The sequence below is a fragment of the Hyperolius riggenbachi genome, chromosome 12 (assembly GCF_040937935.1).
Source record: "Hyperolius riggenbachi isolate aHypRig1 chromosome 12, aHypRig1.pri, whole genome shotgun sequence".
Taxonomy (NCBI): Eukaryota; Metazoa; Chordata; class Amphibia; order Anura; family Hyperoliidae; genus Hyperolius; species Hyperolius riggenbachi.
The window spans coordinates 25,053,237-25,073,788 of record NC_090657.1 but is presented as its reverse complement, the minus strand read 5'-3'; the positions used below and the strand labels follow the sequence as shown (position 1 = coordinate 25,073,788).

The 20,552-nt window shown below is 45.2% G+C and overlaps 1 protein-coding gene across 1 annotated transcript in view; it reads left to right on the top strand.

The window, feature by feature from the left end:
* CYB561 (cytochrome b561) overlaps positions 1-20,552 on the top strand; it is a 71,866-nt gene that overhangs the window by 25,202 nt on the left and 26,112 nt on the right. The window contains exon 2 of the mRNA XM_068264127.1: positions 1,552-1,778. Within this exon, the coding sequence (XP_068120228.1) occupies positions 1,577-1,778 (202 nt within the window). The 5' untranslated portion in view covers positions 1,552-1,576. The remainder of the gene's footprint in view (positions 1-1,551; positions 1,779-20,552) is intronic.

Below are 20,552 nucleotides of genomic sequence, written 5' to 3'. Positions count from 1 at the left end.
GAAGAGCACTGGACCCAGAACAGACCCCTGTGGGACCCCACTGCTAACAGTCTCCCATTTTGAGTACGATCCATTGACCACAACTCTTTGTTTTCTGTCCATTAGCCAGTTCCCTATCCATGAACACAGACTCTTCCCCAGTCCTTGCATCCTCAACTTTTGCACCAGACTTTTGTGGGGAACAGTGTCGAAGGCCTTTGCAAAGTCCAAGTATATCACATCTACAGCATTCCCAATATCCATATTAGCATTCACTACCTCATAAAAGCTGAGCATGTTAGTCAAACAGGACCTGTCTTTAGTAAACCCATGTTGATGCTGAGAAATAAGATTATTTTCTACTATGAAGTCATGTATAGTATCTCTTAGTAACCCCTCAAATAGTTTGCAAATAGGTTAGAACAGTGTACATGAATTATTATATGTTGTTACAAATAGTATATAATACAGTAATACAAAACAAAAACAATGGTGCATGGCAAGCTTTAATAGTAGACATCATAAGTTCAAATGTTTATTGCGAAAGTCTAAAACACTGTCCCAATAAGTGGGAGTAGTCAAGAACAATACTTGACATAGTCTTGCTATGGAATGAATACTGTGAATTTAAGGGGAATTGTAATATTACAATTCCCTTATGAGTTAATTAAAGGGGGTATTTCTCTGTTTAAACTATCAATTCCACCAGTGTCCTTGGGTGAGGGTTCTCATTCCCAAAGAGTATCATGTTCCGATCTTGGAGGTCATATTGGACTTGTTACACTATAAGACTCATATGTGTAAAGCTTCGTATTAAGGGTGCGTTTCCACTAACGCGAATTCGCATGCGTTCCCCGCATGCAAATTCGCATAACCAATAAAAGTGAATGAGCCTGTGTCCACTTGTCAGGAAAACGGAGCGTTTTCTTGTGCAGGAAAAATCTGCTCAGCAGAGCCATCCGAATTCTGACACCGCACACACGCATGCGATTCGCATACAATGTATTTAATAGGGAATTCGCATGGTGTTTTTTCATGCGAATTTTCATGCGAATTTGCATACGATTTCGCATGGAATCAATGAAAAAGCACGCAGGCACTGACATGGTTAAATTTGCACACAGCGTCATCCATGCGAAATCGTATGTGAATTTGCGGTAAAATTCGCATACAACCGCATGCGATTTCGCTCCTGCATGCGAATTCGTCCACGGAGAATCCGCGGCGATTTCCCACCGCACTAGTGGAAACGCACCCTAAGAGATAATAATAATATCCTGATGGAAGTGTTCATTTATAATACAGGGATAATTGGTTATGGATGAGTATTAACAGCTGCTTGGAGCTGAAAGAGCAGTCCGTATCAATGCTTGTGTTTACATGGACCACAGGAAGTCTAAATATCTTCCTGTATCCATATCCTTTGCACAATCACAGATGTAAGGGGAGGGCGGATGTTGGACATGAGGGAGGAGCCTAAACATGCAGCTCATTTAGCCCCCTACAGTAGAGCAGGTGCCTGTAAAGCACTGTATACTATCTGTTATATGATGATTTTTTTTTTCTTCACAGGTAAAGAGACCTTTCGCTCTTCACGATGGAGGAGAGTGTTGCTCGTCAGAACACTGGCTCGATGCCGTACCTAGTTGCCACATCTCAGGTGTTGGGGGTGGCAGCGCTAGCCATCACAGGGACTTGGCTGTCCCATTACAGAGGAGGCTTTTCCTGGGAAGGAGCAGAACAGTTCAACGTCCATCCACTTTGCATGGTGCTGGGAATGGTATTCTTGTGCGGTGATGGTGAGTATGTGTGGCAATCCTCCTACTTAATGATATAAATAATGCACTGTGCAGTTCATATGTCATATATACTGGTACATATAACCTGTAGTCTGTGTGACTTTCACCATGTCATTCTTTTCCATGAGTTATGGGTTCCAAAATGTAATTTCCACTTACTTTAGGGATGGTTCAGACGATGGACTGTTAGGGATTGTCCCCTGTAGATAACGCTAGGGATACACTGTCGTAATGGAGATGAATGGGAACGTTCATCTCACAGCGTTTAGTCATTCGCCGTCATTACGTCAAGTGACGCGGCCGAGCAAGTTTTCCCAGAAGCTGCATGAAATGTCTCTTCATGCCCGGCGGATCGCTCAGGAACAGCCGTATCAGTCTGACGACAGAGCGTACACACGCCGGACTGTCGCTGGCACGCCCACCCAGCGGGAGGCAACGACGGACCCGTCGTTGCCTAAAGTCTGGCGTGTGTACGGACCTTAAGTTGATTGTGTTTGTGGTTCTATTAAACTTCCCTAGGCTCTAAACTCCAAGTGACAACAAATTGTGATTAACTGTATCAGTAGCAGAAAAGCGTTTGAGCGAGATGAAATGAGCTGCCGGGAGCAGTTGGTGTGAACCATCCCTTAAATTAAACCCGTGACTTGGTAAATGCAAAAAATGGATACTTAACTAGGGAGGGAAAAGCCTCTGGATCCTAATGAGGCATCCGTAGCCCTCCTCTGCAGCCCTGTTCCAGAGCTGGGACCCCTTAAGTATAGCATCCCTGAGCACGAGCACTAGAACCGTCTGGCTCTGGTGGAAATGGCCTAGCCCGATCAGGTCTATGCTATTGCGTTGGTGCAGACGGGCCGCGCCTGCTCAGCAGTGTGGACCCAATCCAGCCTGGCTTTTTTCCAATGAAAGCTGAGCGGAAGGGTGCTGGTGCGTCTGCTCAAGCTGCTGTTTTTTGAGGGTCCCAGTCCTGGAGTAGGGATGCTTCTTTAGGATCCAGATGTTTCCCCCTCCCAAGGAATGTATTTCCTAGGGGCTTTTTCTGCCACAGGTACACTTAGTTAAAACTAAGTTTATTTATGAAGTAAGGAGGTAGTAAGTCCTTGAGAGTTTCAAGTACTGCAAAATAGTAGTTAATGTAATTACTGGTGATCAAATAACCACACAAGACAAAAAAAAAAAAAAAACAATAATGCAGTCTATTGGCATTGTTGATTAATGGTTCCTCAAACAATTGTTTATAGTGAAATGGTAAAAAAATACAGTAATCACCGTAAAACAGAAATCATTTTACATGTAAAGTGGTCACAAAAACATGGACTATAAATGAAATCTCTGTTTATGTATGCTGGGGTTTTGCTGGTCAAAGTCCACAGTGTGGGTTCTGTAGCCAGTTTTTTTCTGGCTGAGATTTCTCTTCTCTAGTTAAATTTAACGTTCCTTCTTAAAATACAAAAAGTGGGCACAGGCTATTGGCAGCCTGATTATACAAACGGTTACTTCCTGACTCCGATTTCTGCTAAAAACAAATCAAAAGTTGTTTACAGCAGTACCCTGCTGATTTTGTACTGACTGAAGTCTCTAGTGACCCCGAGCAGGATCAATAGGCGTACAGGTACAATTGTGTATATGCAGAAATGGAGTGCAGCCATGTTGTGGCATTGATTCTGCCAATTAGTTCTTGGCATGGAGGCTTGCATAATAGGTCCATTAAAACAGACCTTACAGTGGATCTGCTGTAAGAAGGTTGCCTATAGCTGTAGTTTGGAGGAGAGCGCTGTAATCAGCAGAGTGATGCAAGTTATGAGGAGCATTAACTCAGAAAACAGAAGCTGATAGTTACTCGCGTTCAGAAATGACATTATGATAGGTTAATTAAGGTGCCCCCATACATTACTTGATTTGCAGCATCGATACCTTACCTGACTGATTCGATCGTAATGATCAAATATGCTCCCCATAAAATGCTGACATCTATTGGAAATCTGTTTGAATACAAAAGCAGCAACCTATTCCCCTCTGATCACATAAGGATGTATGTAATGGTTGAATCTGCTGACCCTCTGCTAGCGTATGAGTGGCTCATCTATAGTATGTAGGTAATCAACTTTATGGAATGCAGGATCTCCCTCCTCATCCTCCCACCTCTGCGATCCTCCATATCCTCCATCTCCTATTCTATATTCCATCCTCTATCCTACCTCATTCTCCCTCCAAACCCAGGCTTTTTTTTTGGGGGGGGGGGGGGGGGGTCTTGGGGGGTAGGTAGGATTCCTAGGGATTAGATTATGAGCTCCTCTGTGGACATATAGTGACATGACTATAACTCTGTAAAGCACTGCAAATTGTGTAAGTGCCATATACATACATATTAATATGGTAGGACATTAGACTGACAGGTAGGATTAGATTGTGAGCTCCTCTGAGGACAGTGACATGACTGTACTCTGTAAAGTGCCATGGAAGATGTCCGTTAAATATAAATACATAAGTCTTTAGAATGAGACCGTATCGGATTTTGTATTTTTTTAGGAGGAGGGTGGGAGAGAGATGGTGAGCCAGAGAGAGGAGATTGGGAGAGATTGGGGAGAAAAAAAGAGAGTGGGGGACTGGTAGAGAGAGGAAAGTGAAAGACAGTAAAGGGTAAGAGACATGAGTGAGTGTCTGTGGGGAAGAGTGGCGGGAAGAGAGAGGAGAGGCGAAGAATGAGAGACAGGAATGGGGAAGACAGAGAGACGCACAAAGGACAGACTGAGGGGGGATAACTGGTACCCAAAAATCCCACCTCAAACTTGGCTATGCTCATCCACCATATCTTTCCTCCTCCTCCATTCTCTTGGATCCTCCATGTTGTGGCTTTATATATCTATATCTATGTAAATAACTGAACTCCACTAGTACAAGAGTTCTCTCCATTCACTGTGTAACTTGTGCTGTCCTATAATATGGAGAAAGGAACAGCCACAAAATATATTGTCAGTATCAAGCCCTTGACTGAAAATTACTCACTCTGCCGTTGCTTGAAAAGTAGATTATAGCATGAAAAGGTTCTGCCTATTGATTTCAGTAGCTTCTCACGTAAAACATAAAATATCTTGCTTTTCCGTGAGGCTGGAGTTATTTTCATGGGACTAGATTGTAGTTCAAACTTCAGACTCAAGTGAAGGATAATGCTAGCTACACACCAGACAGTTTTCTGTTAGGTTTTTTGTTCCAACATTGTGGAAAAAATCTATCTAGCAGGTAAATCTAACAGAAAAAGTAACAGAAATTTGTATGGTGTGTTCCTAGCATAACATCGTTGCTTTGATGTGCAAGAATGAGTAGATCATTCTGTGGAAAGGATTTGTACTGGAGCATGTGTGTTGTGGTACTGTAGAGAAAAACCTGGTGGGTATATTTATAAAGTGTCAAGAAAACTGTGCTTCATATGCTGCCTTGCACTACTACCTATAACAGTGGTGAACAATAGAAGCCTCAGTGTATCTGTAATGGGTGATTTTTTATTTATGATGGTTTAAGTAACATTAACTGCTGTAATGTTCTTCCTATTCTGCCCTCTGCTTGCCCTCCATAGGCTTATTTGAGCTATATGATGCATACTGTGTGACCTAGCTAGCTGGTGAGGGAGTATCCTAGCTCTTAGACAAAAAATAACCATGGCAATTAGGAACTCTAGAATCTAGATTAATGAAATGAAATGAAAGCCCCCTGAGTGGGAGGGGCTTGCACCCACCTCTGCTGCCTTATTGCAGTTTTGCCAACAGGTTTGCTCAGGCTTCCGAGACAGGCTACAAAATGAGTCCTCTCCTAGCATTTGTGTTTAAAAACCAAACTATCTTGAAGCAGATAGCTCAACACTGTGGAAATACAGTAAATGTGTAATGCCTTACACCGAGTGAATATGTTGAATAAATACTTCAGGGAGTCCCTACTACTGTATTACATAGAATGGTAAGATTGGACAAAAAGATTAGATCACTAGTTGGCACCCCAAGGTGCAGTATGCTCATGCTGGATCCACATACCTTTGTGTGCTGTCTTCAATATTCAAAGCAGGAAAAGGCAGGCTTGCTAGGATGTTCCATCCCATCGCCCTCCCAATCCTTCACCTTCCCCTCCCCGTTCACTCCCATAACAGAGGAACTGTTACATAATTCATACAATATATATATATATATATATATATATATATATATATATATATATATATATATATATATATATATATATATATATATATATATATATATATATATATATATATATATATATATATATATATATATATATATATATATTCTTAAATTTCACAGTAGAGTATTGTACCGTTTTAGCCATCAGTAAAGGCAAGATGATTTGGTATCATCCTGATTCAAAACTTCTTGCTTAAAGAGGAGCTGTTAGGTATAAGGTCTCAGAGAAAAAAAAAACCACATATATCAGTAGCTAAATATTGGCTGTACTTACATTACATATGCATTTCACTGTCCACGTTTGGATTTCACAGAATTTTTATATAGTATATGCAGAGATTGATGCTCCTGACAGCTCATGGCAGGCTCCATGTTTGTCTGTCTTGTATGAAGCCAATTGTGATGTCATATCCTCTTACCCTGCTTCCTGATGATTTGACTCACAAAAAAGGTCCGGATCAAAGATCCTAATGGTTCATAATCCGGACAACACTACTGTGCAGTGAATATTAATTAGCCATGTGGCTAGGAACAATAGCGGACTCATGCAGTATACTCTAACGGAACATGTGCCCTGTGAACAGCACATTGATTTTTCAGTGCTGTGAGCTGGGCTGCAAGATACAAGCTGCTGTAACATGAGCCTGTAACTTCTCACTGTGAAAGCAACCTTGTGAATAAAGAGGATTGCTGTTCAGCAAACATCAAAGTAAGAGAGATTTTTAACTTCAGTATATTTTGGCTTTTTTCTAATCTGTTTAACACAGGGAATAGAGGTTTAAATTAGCTTTTGCAGCCTGACAGTTACTCTTTAAATGATTTAGTCAGTGGTTGTCCATTGTAAAATCTTTCCTCTCCCTGATTTAACATTCTGAAATTTATCACTGGTGGTGAATTGTTGGTGGTGACGGCGATCTGTACGGAATGTTTATTGAGAGTTCTATGCACGAAGGGAGAATGTTGCTTGCTTGGCAGTTGGAAAAAAGACATGGTTTCCCACAATGCAATGAGGTTCACAGAAAGCAAACTGTGATGACCATGGTCATGACATCAGTCTGTGGCAGGGGTTTCAACACAATATCAGCTATACAGACCCTCCCCCCCCCCCCCCCCCCCCCCCCCCGATGATCTTTTTGAGAAAAGGTAAATATTTCTCATGGGGAAGGGGTTACCAGCTACTGATTGGCATGAAGTTCAATATTGGGCTAAAGTTCCTCTTTAAAGGACACCTAAAGTGAGAGGGATATGGAGGCTGTCATATTTATTTCCTCTTTAGCAATACCAATTTCCTGGCAGTCCTGCTGATTCTAATACTTTTAGCCATCAATCCTGAAGCATGCAGCAGATCAGAAGTTTCTGACATTCCTATCAAATCTGACTACATTAGCTGCATCATGCCTGTTGCTGCTCTTATCAGACACTATTGCAGCCAAATATATCAGCAGGACTGCCAGGCAACTGGTACTTTTTAACCTCCCTGGGGTTTCATATCTGCTGGATTTCTGTGCAAAAAGTGATCCAATTAATAATTTTCTTAATTTTTTTTTTTCTTGTAACTTACCAAAATGTGTCAAGCAAGGATCTAGTATACATTTTGAGTATAATAAAGCTTGAAACGCAAAATCAAATTTAAAACTAAATTTAAAAAGGACACCCCCCCCCCCCCCCCCCCTTCCCTCTACCCCCTCTAGAGATGTTGTGATTTTGGCAGGATGAGGAGAAGGCTGATTATACTTGGGACACATCCATGCAGAAGGCATTGGAAAAATGAGTTTGCCTTGGTGTTGATGTGCATTGTACAAGCATCATTGAGCATTGGTAATCTTACAAGCCTACTACTCTCATTTTCTGTAGGAATACCACTTTGCTGTTCCAGTATCAACCGTGTCTTGTCTGACAAATCTGATTTGACTTAAGTGGGTAGGAGCATGTGTATCAGCAGGGCCCATGTCAGCATTACAAAGAATCGTTTTACATAGAAAATGCCACTTTCTTGCTAGAAATAAACCTGTTGCTCTGAGCTTTGACATCCTCTGTGTGTCTAGCCATAAACAGAAGTTGTGTGTCTTACAATCTGTGTGCACCAACATCATGTGACTCCTAATTTGAGACTGTCAGCAGAATAAAGACATCAGATAGGGTGTGGCAAGAGGCAAAACTACAAAGCAGCTATGTAATCAGAAAATAGGAGTGCACTATGTAGCTGTAACATTACTAAGTCTACATCTCATGCATTGACACATACTTGTGATTACCAGAATTATATCAGGCTGACCTATTGCATGTCTATCTACATCACTAAAAATGACTAATCTCCTAGCTCTGGACATTACCTTGTAAGCTCCGCAGACATGAGTAGCTGAATGGTCTGTGTACCATGAGCATGAATATAAATGTATTTTATAATAAAAGCTTGAATAACTAGTATGCAACTAGGCTGTAGTTTTTCATCCATATTTTTAGCAGGCTAAATTTTACTGGCAAGAATAGTTCTAAGGCTCTTATGTGTGTTGTGTTTAGTCACATGATAGCTGAGATGTGTCCCTGTGCAGGTTTAGCTACTCCTGTGTAGTCTTTCATCTGTAAATGCATGTAAGTGAGAAATGTAGGGCCTTTTACTCTGTTTACTTTGTGTTGTGTTCCTCTTGGCTGCAGACAGATCACCTGCTGCTGTGAAAGTGTTACAGCACACAGCCTGCGGCAGCTTCACTGACTCCTGTGCACTCCTGTTTGGTCAATAAAGCAAACCTGTATTAAGATGGGATTAAGTTATACTTATAAATGCACAGTTTAAATTAAAGCGGATCCGAGATGAAAAACTAACCATAACAAGTAACTTGTCTATATATCTTATCTAAAGTTTAGATAGTTTACACAGCAAATCTAGCTGCAAACAGCTTCAGAAGTTTATTTATTCCTTTGATACAATGACAGCGGCCATGTTCTGTTTGTCAGATTGTCACAGGCTGAGAGCTGGAGATGCTATCAGCTTGCCTGTGGGCAAATTCGGTCCCCTCCCCTTCTCCCCTCTGCCTCTGAAATCTATGGCTAGTAAACTCCTCCTCCTCCTGCCCAGACTGAGCTCCCATAAGCCCTTGCTACAGTGCCAAGGCACTGTGAAAAGCTGTGGGCGAGGCTTGTTTAGTTTATAGGGAATTAGAGTATTAACCACTTCCCGACCGCCCAACGCACAGAGGCGGCCGAAAAGTGGACCCCGCAAGGACCAGCTCATGCACAAAGGCGGCGGTCCTTGTAGGGGCATGGGCGGCGCGATCGCGTCATTCGTGATGCGATCGGCTGCTGGGGACTGGCTCCGCCCACCTCGCGCTGTAACCCGCCAGCCGTTCGGAAGCGCCGGCGGGTTACTAGCACCCGGATCGCCGCATACAAAGTGTATAATACACTTTGTAATGTACACAAAGTGTATTATACAGGCTGCCTCCTGCCCTGGTGGTCCCAGTGTCCGAGGGACCACCAGGGCAGACTGCAGCCACCCTAGTCTGCACCCAAGCACACTGATTTTGCCCCCCCCCCTGCCCCCTGATCGCCCACAGCACCCCTCAGACCCCCCCCCCCCCCCCCGCCCACCCCCCAGACCACTGTTTGCACCCAATCACCCCCCTAATCACTCATCAATCACTCCCTGTCACTATCTGTCTTTTTTTTTTTATTCCCCCAGACCCCCCTCAGACCCCAGCCCTGATCACCTCGCCAGTGCATTGCTTGCATCTATTCCCCCCTCTAATCACACCTTGAGACACCCATCAATCACCTTCTTTCACCCCCTAGCACACCTACCCATCAGATCAGGCCCTAATTTGCCCTGTGTGGGCTCCTGATCACTCGGCCAAACCCTCAGATCCCCCTCAGACCCCCTTCCGATCACCTCCCCAGTGCATTGATTGCATCTATTTTCCCCTCTAACCACCCCCTGAGACACCCATCAATCACCTCTATCCATCAGATCAGGCCCAATACAACCTGTCATCTAAGAGGCCACCCTGCTTATGACCGGTTCCACAAAATTTGCCCCCTCATAGACCACCTGTCATCAAAATTTTCAGATGCTTATACCCCTGAACAGTCATTTTGAGACATTTGGTTTCCAGACTACTCACTGTTTTGGGCCCCTAAAATGCCAGGGCGGTATAGGAACCCCACAAGTGACCCCATTTTAGAAAAAAAGACACCCCAAGGTATTATGTTAGGTGTATGACAAGTTCATAGAAGATTTTATTTTTTGTCAAAAGTTAGCGTAAATTGATTTTTATTGTTTTTTTATCCACAAAGTGTCATTTTTCACTAACTTGTGACAAAAAATAAAATCTTCTATGAACTCGCCATACACCTAACGGAATACCTTGGGGTGCCTCCTTTCTAAAATGGGGTCACTTGTGGGGTTCCTATACTGCCCTGGCATTTTAGGGTCCCTAAACCGTGAGGAGTAGTCTAGAAAACAAATGCCTCAAAATGACCTGTGAATAGGACGTTGGGCCCCTTAGCGAACCTAGGCTGCAAAAAAGTGTCACACGTGGTATCACCGTACTCAGGAAAAGTAGTATAATGTGTTTTGGGGTGTATTTTTACACATACCCATTCTGGGTGGGAGAAATCTCTCTGTAAATGGACAATTGTGTGTAAAAAAAAAAAATCAAACAATTGTCATTTGCAGAGATATTTCTCCCACCCAGCATGGGTAGGTGTAAAAATACACCCCAAAACACATTATACTACTTATCCTGAGTACGGCAATACCACATGTGTGGCACTTTTTTGCAGCCTAACTGCGCTAAGGGGGCCAAAGTCCAATGAGCACCTTTAGGCTTTACAGGGATGCTTACAATTTAGCACCCCCAAAATGTCAGGACAGTAAACACACCCCACAAATGACACCATTTTGGAAAGTAGACACTTCAAGGTATTCAGAGAGGACCATAGTGAGTCCGTGGCAGATTTCATTTTTTTTGTCGCAAGTTAGAAGAAATGGAAACCTTTTTTTTTTTTTTTTTTGTCACAAAGTGTCATTTTCCCCTTACTTGTGACAAAAAATATCTTCTATGAACTTATGAACTCACTATGCCTCTCAGTGAATACTTTGGGATGTCTTCTTTCCAAAATGGGGTCATTTGGGGGGTATTTATACTATCCTGGAATTCTAGCCCCTCATGAAACATGTCAGGTGGTCAAAAAAGGCAGAGATGCTGGAAAATGGGAAAATTCACTTTTTGCACCATAGTTTGTAAATGCTATAACTTTTACCCAAACCAATAAATATAGGCTGAATGGGTTTTTATCAAACACATGTTTGTCCACATTTTTCGCGCTGCATGTATACAGAAATTTTACTTTATTTGAAAAATGTCAGCACAGAAAGTTAAAAAAATCATTTTTTTTGCCAAAATTCATGTCTTTTTTGATGAATATAATAAAAAGTAAAAATCGCAGCATAATATATTACAGTGGTATTAGTGCTCAACAGGACTCTCCTATATGTTACTTGTAGTTCCACTATTGTGATTGTGCCACACAAACAATCATATAATACAGTGCAAATTTCCCTTAAAACTCTCCAGGATGCAGTACATAAGAAGCCTACTATTTAAAAGAGGTAAAAATTCTCATAACACTCTCCCAAACTATATATGCAAGCAGTCTGTTAAGGGTTTTAGTCCATTCTCCTTTGGCACCCTTTTCCTAGACTTCAATTTCCACTATTGCCTCTCTACAGCACATATAACTAACACTCGCAAAAGTCCTAGTTTTCAGGTCCAAAAACCAAACCGTATCAGCAATGGGGAGAAATCTTCACAGCTGCATGTTTTATCCTCATAAATACAGTATATCTGCTCACCGACTCGAAATGCCAATCACAACAGTTGGCTTTAATCGCTTGTGGCCCAGCCTGTCAGGTATCTCAGATTCTTCTCTGTTTCCAACCGTTTCTCAACCGTGCCAGATCTTATGGCTGATCCAATCTGACCAGCATGCTCGCTTGTAAACCACCTTTGTTCTCTTTCACAGCGTTCGCATTACATCAGGCACCTTAGACTCAAACAAACGAGTTGCATAGCGTAATACTGTTTATTCCACTTAAAAAAGTTAAGATTGCACTCACAATTCTCCAAATAAAATGCGCATATAGGTAAAATCCACGTGGTGTAGCGTCTCCTTCCGTGTTTAGGCTCCGCCCAAATAGTTTTGTCACGGATGACTCATCAGGGGCAAGCAGAAACACCTGATCAGCATATGCTTATTTAGGGTCTATGGCAGCACTGGGCAAACTTTGGGCCATAGCCATACATTTCTTTCCTCCCTCTCTGCAGATTTGTGAGTGACAATAACAGAGGCTGAACACTCACCTAATCGCCATTTGTAACGTCAGGTCTCCAAGCCATATTACATGCTACCACGTCCTGATGGTGTGTCACGTGACACCCTGTTGCCATGGAGACCAGACTTGAGTGTTAACCCCCTCTAATTGCCGCTCGCCATTCTGGAAGGAGGGAGATTATTTTTTTTAAAAAGGAATGCGGCCCATATTCTGCAGCTGGCTAAACTTTGCCCAGGCCTGGTCTGTGGCTAATAGTGGCAGAGGATCAGCAGGCTAGCCAGGCAACTGGTATTGTTTTTAAAAAGGGAAATAAATATGGTAGTCTCCATATCCCTCTCACTTCAGTTGTCCTTCAATCTCTTCAGGAAACTGAGTTTGACCAAGTGACTAGCTCAGAGAAGTTCTTTTGCATAGATTATTCATTTTGTTTTTGTTTTTTCCTAAGTTGTGGCACAGATGTCACTCTTCACCACCCCCCATGCTTCACTGTGCGTGTGAGTACTGTAATCATGGAGAGGACACTGGGGGTGCTGCTGAAGAGTGAAGTCAGTGCTGGAACGCATGGAGCTGGTGAGTGAGCATCCTCTAAGGTGCTACACGCTGCTGCAGAGGGAGTTGCCGCTAGTTATACTAGGGGCACCGATACTTGACTACCAATACTGGGGGCGACTATACCTGGCTACCTATACTGGGGCTGACTATACCTGGCTACCTATACTAGGGGTGACTATACCTGGCTACCTATACTAGGGGTGACTATACCTGGCTACCTATACTGGGGGTGACTATACCTGGCTACCTATACTAGGGGTGACTATACCTGGCTACCTATACTGCAGGTGACTATATCTGGCTACCTATACTGGGGCTGACTATACCTGGCTACCTATACTGGGGGTGACTATACCTGGCTACCTATACTGGGGGTGACTATACCTGGCTACCTATACTGGGGGTGACTATACCTGGCTACCTATACTGGGGGTGACTATACCTGGCTACCTATACTGGGGCTGACTATACCTGGCTACCTATACTGGGGCTGACTATACCTGGCTACCTATACTGGGGCTGACTATACCTGGCTACCTATACTGGGGCTGACTATACCTGGCTACCTATACTGGGGCTGACTATACCTGGCTACCTTTTCTTGGGGCACCTTTACCAGACTTCCTATACTGGGTGCACCATTACCTGGCTTACTATACTGGGGGCACCTTTACCTGGCTTACTATACTGGGGGCACCTTTACCTGGCTTACTATACTGGGGGCACCTTTACCTGGCTTACTATACTGGGGGCACCTTTACCTGGCTTACTATACTGGGGGCACCTGTATCTGGCTACATATACTGCTGGCGGCACCTGTATCTGGCTTACTATACTGGGGGCACCTTTACCTGGCTACGTATACTGCTGGGGGCACCTGTATCTGGCTACGTATACTGCTGGGGGCACCTGTATCTGGCTACGTATACTGCTGGGGGCACCTGTATCTGGCTATGTATACTGCTGGGGGCACCTGTATCTGGCTACGTATACTGCTGGCGGCACCTGCATCTGGCTACGTATACTTGGAGGCACCTTTACCTGGCTTACTATACTGGGGGCACCATTACATGCCTACCTACATTGGAATCAGCTATACCTGGCTACCTATATGAGGGCCAGCTATACCTGGCTATCTACACTGGGGGCCATATACAGTGGAGGAAATAATTATTTGACCCCTCACTGATTTTGTAAGTTTGTCCAATGACAAAGAAATGAAAAGTCTCAGAACAGTATCATTTCAATGGTAGGTTTATTTTAACAGTGGCAGATAGCACATCAAAAAGAAAAAAAGAAAAAATAACCTTAAATAAAAGATAGCAACTGATTTGCATTTCATTGAGTGAAATAAGTTTTTGAACCCCTACTAACCATTGAGTTCTGGCTCCCACAGAGTGGTTAGACACTTCTACTCAATTAGTCACCCTCATTAAGGACACCTGTCTTAACTAGTCACCAGTATAAAAGACACCTGTCCACAGAATCAATCAATCAATCAATCAAGCAGACTCCAAACTCTCCAACATGGGAAAGACCAAAGAGCTGTCCAAGGATGTCAGAGACAAAATTGTAGACCTGCACAAGGCTGGAATGGGCTACAAAACCATTAGCAAGAAGCTGGGAGAGAAGGTGACAACTGTTGGTGCGATTGTTCGAAAATGGAAGGAGCACAAAATGACCATCAATCGACTTCGCTCTGGGGCGCCACGCAAGATCTCACCTCGTGGGGTGTCAATGGTTCTGAGAAAGGTGAAAAGCATCCTAGAACTACACGGGAGGAGTTAGTGAATGACCTCAAATTAGCAGGGACCACAGTCACCAAGAAAACCATTGGAAACACATTACACCGCAATGGATTAAAATCCTGCTGGGCTCGCAAGGTCCCCCTGCTCAAGAAGGCACATGTGCAGGCCCGTCTAAAGTTTGCCAATGAACACCTGAATGATTCTGTGAGTGACTGGGAGAAGGTGCTGTGGTCTGAATGATTCTGTGAGTGACTGGGAGAAGGTGCTGTGGTCTGATGAGACCAAAATAGAGCTCTTTGGCATTAACCTGCTGAGCGGTCTGGACGAGCTCAGCTCGTCCAGTACCGCCGGAGCCTGCCGCTCAGGCCCTGCTGGGCCGATTTGGCTCAAATAAAAAGCAGCACACGCAGCCGGCACTTTGCCAGCCGCGTGTGCTACCTGATCGCCGCTGCAGTGCGGCGATCCGCCGCATGCAGCGGCGAAAGAGGGTCCCCCAGCCGCCTGAGCCCAGCGTAGCCGGAACAAAAAGTTCTGGCCAGCGCTAAGGGCTGGATCGGAGGCAGCTGACGTCAGGACGTCGGCTGACGTCCATGACGTCACTCCACTCGTTGCCATAGCGACGAGGTAAGCGAAACACGGAAGGCCGCTCATTGAGGCCTTCCGTGTTACTTCTGGCCGCCGGAGGCGATCAGAAGAACGCCTCCGGAGCGCCCTCTAGTGGGCTTTCATGCAGCCAACTTTTAGGTGGCTGCATGAAATAGTTTTTTTTTATTAAAAAAAAAACCCTCCCGCAGCCTCCCTGGCGATCTTAATAGAACACCAGGGAGGTTAACCCAACTCGCTGTGTTTGGAGGAAGAAAAATGCTGCCTATGACCCCCAAAACACCGTCCCCACCGTCAAGCATGGGGGTGGAAACATTTTGCTTTGCGGGTGTTTTTCTGCTAAGGGCACAGGACAACTTAATCGCATTAACGGGAAAATGGACGGAGCCATGTATCGTGAAATCCTGAACGACAACCTCCTTCCCTCTGCCAGGAAACTGAAAATGGGTCGTGGATGGGTGTTCCAGCACGACAATGAACCAAAACATACAGCAAAGGCAACAAAGGAGTGGCTCAAGAAGAAGCACATTAAGGTCATGGAGTGGCCTAGTCACTCTGGACCTTAATCCAATAGAAAACCTATGGAGGGAGCTCAAGCTCAGAGTTGCACAGAGACAGCCTCGAAACCTTAGGAATTTAGACATGATCTGCAAAGAGGAGTGGACCAACATTCCTCCTAAAATGTGTGCAAACTTGGTCATCAATTACAAGAAACGTTTGACCTCTGTGCTTGCAAACAAGGGTTTTTCCACTAAGTATTAAGTCTTCTATTGTTAGAGGGTTCAAAAACTTATTTCACTCAATGAAATGAAAATCAGTTGCTATCTTTTATTTAAGGTTGCTTACCGAACAAATAGATCGACTGAGGATGCCATCTGTGTAGCTCTCCATGCTGCCCTCTCACACCTGGAAAAGCCCAACTCCTATGTTAGGATGCTCTTTGTTGACTACAGCTCAGCATTTAACACCATTGTACCTAGCCAGCTGACCAACAAACTCCATGCACTAGGTCTTGCTCCCTCCATATGTACTTGGTTATTGGACTTCCTTACTAATCGCCCTCAAACTGTCAGACTAGGAAAACAGACTTCCTCCACCCTTACCCTGAGCACTGGCGTGCCACAGGGCTGTGTATTAAGCCCTCTCCTCTATGCACTTTTTACCCATGACTGCCAGCCTATCCATACCTCAAACGTAATTAAGTTTGCAGATGATACGACTGTCATTGGGCTTATATCAGACAATGAGGAAGCTGCATACAGAGAAGAAGTTAGGAACCTGACTGCATGGTGCGACATTAACAACCTGTTATTAAATACAAAGAAGACCAAAGAAATTATTCTGGACTTTAGGACCACCAAAAAGACTACTCACCTACCGCTAATGATCAATGCAGAGGCTGTGGAGAGAGTTTCCAGCTTCAAATTTTTGGGAGTCACCATCGCAGAGAACCTGTCCTGGGCTGACAATGCTTTAGCTCTAACTGGCAAAGCACAACAACGCCTCTACTTTCTGAGAAAACTAAGGAGCGCTAACCTCCCACAGAAGCTGCTGGTTAATTTCTACAGATGCACTATAGAAAGCGTTCTGACCAATTGCATGGCTGCCTGGTACAACAGCTGCACGAAGGCTACTAGAGAAGCCCTGCAGCGAGTTGTTAAAACAGCAGAAGCCATTATTGGCACTGAACTACCATCACTGGAACTTTTGTATAATACTCGCAGCTTGAGAAGGGCCAAAAACATTGTCAAGGACAACACTCACCCTGGAAATGCCCTGTTTGAGCTCCTTCCATCAGGTAAACGTTTTAGATCAATCCGCACACACACAAACAGACTGAAAGACAGCTTTTTCCCATCCGCCATAAACTTGATAAACTCTGAATCCTCTCTGAAATAATTAACACTGTGCACAAATTGTTTAAACATCTGTAATACCTGGCATACTTGTATAATTTCTTCTCTTCCTTGTTACTATCACTATGTTCCCTATATGCACCGTGGGGTTTTCATGAAAAGTAATTTTGTTGTGTTACACAATGACAATAAAGTGAATTGAATTGAATTGAATTGAAAGGTTATTTTTTTGATGTGCTATCTGCCACTGTTAAAATAAACCTACCATTGAAATGATACTGTTCTGAGACTTCATTTCTTTGTCATTGGACAAACTTACATAATCAGTGAGGGGTCAAATAATTATTTCCTCCACTGTATACCTGGCTTCTTATACCGGGGGCACCTTTTCCTGGCTACCTACACTGGGGGCCATATATACCTGGCTTCTTATACCGGGGGCACCTTTTCCTGGCTATCTACACAAGGGGCACCTATACCTGGATACCTACTGACTTATACCGAGGGCATTTTTTTGGTTGCACCATGACTATGATGGGGGAAGGGGGGCACATCCTGACAAGTTTGCTTCAGGCAGCTAAAAGTCTAGAAATGGTCCTGTATAGGCAGTTCAACATCAAGCCACTGCTTGTATGCATTTACTGTTCTGATGAAGAAATGGCAAATAGTACAAGGTTGAGGCTAGAAAAACAATTATCTTGTAAGTGAATCAAGTATTTGTTTAATCCCGCTGCCAATATTGCAAGGAAGTGACAGCTAGCCAAGGAGACGAGAACTGAAGGCGCAGACAGTTTGTTTCTGGCCCAAGACTCTCACTACAATTTCAAAACAAAAACTATGCAACACGGAACAATTACAAGAATGCAAAATGTAAAATGTTTTACATCCTTTCTAGAGAAGGAAATGAATAAGGGCACTGTGACTTGGAAGTGTAAGCAGGATATGGCCATGTGGAGGGGTTTCCCCTCACTCCCTATGATAGTTGGCATCAGGGCAGATTGAGTTTAAACTGAGAGGGATATGGATGTTTCCTTTTAACCACTTAAGGACCGCAGGAATTTTGAATGATCTGTGCTGGGTGGGCTATTCAGCCCCCAGCACAGATCGTGTGGCAGGCAGGGCGATCAGACTCCCCAACTCCCCCCCCCCCCCCCCGCCCCAATATCCTTTCCCCACTAGGGGGATGTCCTGCTGGGGGGGGGGGGGGGTCGATCGCCGCCGTTCACTTTCGCCTAGTGGGGGGGGCTCCTCAAACCCCCCCTCCGCAGCGCTATTCCCCTCCCTCTTTTTCTCTCCCTCTCTTGCCCAGTTTAGGCTGTACAGGACAGCGATCCGTCCTGTGCCGCCTCTGATAGGCTTCAGCCTCTTCAGCTGCAGTAGTGGCTGAATCACAGACCTGAAACAAGCATGCAGCTAATTCAGTCTGACTTCAGTCAGAGCACCTGATCTTAATGCTTGTTGAGGGGCTGTGGCTAAAAGTATTAGAGACACAGGATCAGCAGAAGAGTCAGGCAACTGGTATTATTTTAAAAGGAAAATCCATATCCTTCTCAGTCTAGGTTCCCTTTAACACAAAGCAGTAATTAAGCCTTGTGCACATGCTAGATGGTTCTCAGCCAAAGTGGCCTGTTTGGGCCATCTCTGCCAAGAATCTAGCGTATGTTAAGTGGCCCCGATGCCAAGAGATCCAGAGTGCCAGATGCCTCAGCCAAGCACATTGTTCTCCTCCTTACCCCTCTCCCTCAGTTATTCTGTTGTGCCCTGCACTGCCTTCCCCTACCCTCTTCACCTCTTAATAGCAACAGAATGCTTTGCCAGCCTGTCTGTAAAGCACTCTGCCATGAACTTTCACCTGAGTAGTTGAGTCCCGATCACTACCATTGCCAGTAATTGTGCATGTGTATGCACCTTAAGGAATCTTGATCAGTATGTGCAGTACAGTACTTGCCATATGCATGATGCTGACTAGAAAATCAATGTCTGAAGATCCCACACCACATCCTCTGCCTACAGAGTGCTCCCACCACCAGTCGCTATCACGGACACCTACCGGCCTCTTCTTATTGATTTATAAAGTGCCAACATATTCCTAGGAGGCCTCTCCCACCACCTCTGCACACTAAGCCCTCCCGCCACCAGTCACTGCCATGCATAGCTGCTGGCCTCTTGGGAGGCCTCTCCCACCACCCTAAATCCTCTGCACACTAAGCCCTCCCGCCACCAGTCACTGTCATGCATAGCTGCTAGCCTCTTGGGAGGCCTCTCCCATCACCCTGAATCCTCTGCACACTAAGCCCTCCCGCCACCAGTCACTGCCATGCATAGCTGCTGGCCTCTTGGGAGGCCTCTCCCACCACCCTGAATCCTCTGCACAACGAGCCCTCCCGCCACCAGTCACTGCCATGCATAGCTGCTGGCCTCTTGGGAGGCCTCTCCCACCACCCTGAATCCTCTGCACACTAAGCCCTCCCGCCACCAGTCACTGCCATGCATAGCTGCTGGCCTCTTGGGAGGCCTCTCCCACCACCCTGAATCCTCTGCACAACGAGCCCTCCTGCCAGCAGTCACTGTCATGCATAGCTGCTAGCCTCTTGGGAGGCCTCTCCCATCACCCTGAATCCTCTGCACAACGAGCCCTCCTGCCAGCAGTCACTGTCATGCATACTCTGCTAGCCTCTTGGGAGGCCTCTCCCATCACCCTGAATCCACTGCACACCGAGCCCTCCCGCCACCAGTCACTGTCATGCATAGATGCTAGCCTCTTGGGAGCCCTCCCGCCACCAGTCACTGTCATGCGTAGCCGCTGGCCTCTTGGGAGGCCTCTCCCACCACCCTGAATCCTCTGCACAACGAGCTGTCCTGCCAGCAGTCACTGTCATGCATAGCTGCTAGCCTCTTGGGAGGCCTCTCCCATCACTCTGAATCCTCTGCACAACGAGCCCTCCTGCCAGCAGTCACTGTCATGCATAGCTGCTAGCCTCTTGGGAGGCCACTCCCATCACCCTGAATCCTCTGCACAACGAGCCCTCCTGCCAGCAGTCACTGTCATGCATAGCTGCTAGCCTCTTGGGAGGCCTCTCCCATCACCCTGAATCCTCTGCACACCGAGCCCTCCCGCCACCAGTCACTGTCATGCATAGATGCTAGCCTCTTGGGAGCCCTCCCGCCACCAGTCACTGTCATGCGTAGCCGCTGGCCTCTTGGGAGGCCTCTCCCACCACCCTGAATCCTCTGCACAACGAGCCCTCCTGCCAGCAGTCACTGTCATGCATAGCTGCTAGCCTCTTGGGAGGCCACTCCCATCACCCTGAATCCTCTGCACAACGAGCCCTCCCACCACCAGTCACTGTCATGCACAGCCGCTGGCCTCTTGGGAGGCCACTTCCATCACCCTGAATCCTCTGCACACTGAGCCCTTCCACCACCAGTCACTGTCATGCACAGCTGCTAGCCTCTTGGGAGGCCTCTCCCACCACCCTGAATCCTCTGCACAC